This window comes from Squalius cephalus, assembly GCF_949319135.1.
Source record: "Squalius cephalus genome assembly, chromosome: 5".
NCBI lineage: Eukaryota > Metazoa > Chordata > Actinopteri > Cypriniformes > Leuciscidae > Squalius > Squalius cephalus.
Genome location: NC_137126.1, coordinates 51,016,437 through 51,018,936, shown reverse-complemented (window position 1 = coordinate 51,018,936; position 2,500 = coordinate 51,016,437). Strand labels below are relative to the sequence as shown.

General features: G+C 40.8%; 1 protein-coding gene across 4 annotated transcripts in view; it reads left to right on the top strand.

Moving 5' to 3' along the window:
• The window catches only part of hook3 (hook microtubule-tethering protein 3), a 52,528-nt gene that overhangs the window by 8,951 nt on the left and 41,077 nt on the right, over positions 1–2,500 (top strand). For all 4 annotated transcript variants that reach the window (XM_079871998.1, XM_079871999.1, XM_079872000.1 and 1 more), the window contains exon 2: positions 2,012–2,097. In XM_079871998.1, the coding sequence (XP_079728124.1) occupies positions 2,012–2,097 (86 nt within the window). The remainder of the gene's footprint in view (positions 1–2,011; positions 2,098–2,500) is intronic.

Genomic DNA, 2,500 nt, shown 5'->3' with positions numbered 1-2,500 from the left:
GACACACACATGCACATATAGGCTACACACACACATGCACATATAGGCTACACACACACATGCACATATAGGCTACACACACACATGCACATATAGGCTACACACACATGCACATATAGGCTACACACACACATGCACATATAGGCTACACACACACATGCACATATAGGCTACACACACACATGCACATATAGGCTACACACACACATGCACATATAGGCTACACACACACATGCACATATAGGCTACACACACATGCACATATAGGCTACACACACCAGAGCATATGACGAAAGCGGAGCGGTGTGACGCTTAATATAACTTAAAACTTTAAACAGACGTTTCATATTAATGTTTAAATATAATATACTGTTATTGTTTGGGTTTCGTCTGTGTTGGTGATGTGAAGGGAAGCGCGTGAGAGATGATCATGAGACGCGCTGTGCGTCGGGAGACTGGTGGAGCGGGTCAGACGTGACTTTGATCACTTCATTGAGTTTGGTTTTGTAGAAAGCCTTTCTTTAAAGTGAATTTCATTTTGTATAAATTGTATCTTTATTTTAATCAATATTTCATCAACCAGTTGCCTGGATTTAATAAATCAGAAGCAAATATAGCAGACAATATGATCAGGACACGGACTCTCAGAAACTCAGCGTACACTTGATTATATCGTGAGAATTGTTTTAGCTATATCACACAGCTCGATATTCACGTAGAGAACAGCTGATTTACAGTGGATTATTTCACAATATTACTGTATTTTTGTTGTGTTTTTAATCAAATAAATGCACTTGGTGAGCAGAGACTTATTTTAAAAGCACTGAAACTCTTACTGGTCCAAAAGTTTTGCTGTTAATGCTGTTGCTTGAGTCTCTTCTCCCGGCAGATGTGAAGCGGCTCACACACCCAACACACACATTCCTCACACACACACACACACACACACTCAGATCAGCTGACGCGCCCGTCTTCCTGTTTACACTCCAGCTGAACCTGTGTGAGTGACATCATCAGAACCAGATGTTGATCTGAGTGTGTTTTCAGCTCCTCTGTTTCCTGAGACGAGGGCGTGTTTTCCTGAGTTAGCATGAGCGAGTTTAGCATGATGCTAGTGATGAAATCTCACAGCACAATAGGGCTTTGTGTTGATGCTGGAGTCTGTGTTTGAGCGCCCAGAAACCCCTCTTCCGCTGTGCAGTCTGAGTCTGAGTGCGGATTACAGGGCCGTTGCTCAAGCACAAGTGAATGCAGCCTGTGTGTGTAATGGACACTTGAGCTCAGGACACACACACTTGAGTTTGCCAACTCGTCATGTGACCTGCGATTGCAGCGTGCGGCCCTGTAACGGGTCTGAACTGATGAAGCTCAGCTAGAGCCCTATAAAATCACTTTGATTTCTTACAAATACACATTTTAATCTTGATGGATTCCATGGCCGTAGATGATGCCGTCTGAAACTGTGCAGTAGTTACTACATTTGGGTTGAAACGACCGGTAAAAAAGTATTTTCTATATAAAATTTGGTTTGCTACATTTTTCTAATGTCATAATCATTTGTTAACAAACAAGTATTCATTACCTCAATGAGCTCACTGTGTCTGCCTTAAATTATTACATTGTTAATACATTTTTAGCTAACTGTGATTTTGTGCATTTCTGAAATCCATAACTTAGACAGTCTCCTCTGATAACAGATCACTGTAAACTGTAATGTGGACTATAAAGCTGCTGTGAAACGATGAGGATTGTGAAGAGCGCTGTACAAATAAATGTGAATTGAATGGAATTAATATGAATGAAGTTCAGACGTGCTGCATTCGCCCTGTTGCCTCTGTCATGTGACCTACAGTTGCATCGAATGCTATGTATAAGCACATACTGTTTCTCGCATACTATACAGTGGTAGTGTTAGTAGCTGTAGTCTCACCCGTCCTCATGTGAGCTACAGGAAGTGATGCGTCGTGCTCCTGGTGCTTCTCTGATCCTCCGCCGTTGTGTTTGTGTTCAGATCCAGACGTTTGGAGTGGAGGCGGCGTGTTCGACCGTCGACGAGCTGACCGGTGGACTGGCCATGGCTCAAGTCCTGCAGAAGATGTGTGTGAGACTCAAAACATCTCAGTTCTCATCAGCCAACAAAATCTGAGGCGTTTCATGACAACGATGTCACAATACAGTTTCTTTGTGATTTTAAGATTATGATGCCAAAAAAATGATTACATTGAAATTTCTTAAAATTGCAATGATCAAAAGTAAAAATAACACACTGCATAGTACACATTAATGCTTATTAAAGCTGTACATTTTTTGATAAAGTATTCAGTCAAGAGCAGTGAGTGATATTTCTCTCAGTTTTTTGTAGTTTAGTTAACATTAAGGACAGCAGCAGGGTTATCAGGGTTATCAGGCTGCTGTCACTTTAAGAACAATTTAGTAAAAGTTAGTAAAATGACAAAATAATTTTCAGGGCCCTATGAAAAATGCTTTATTTTTTCTCAAA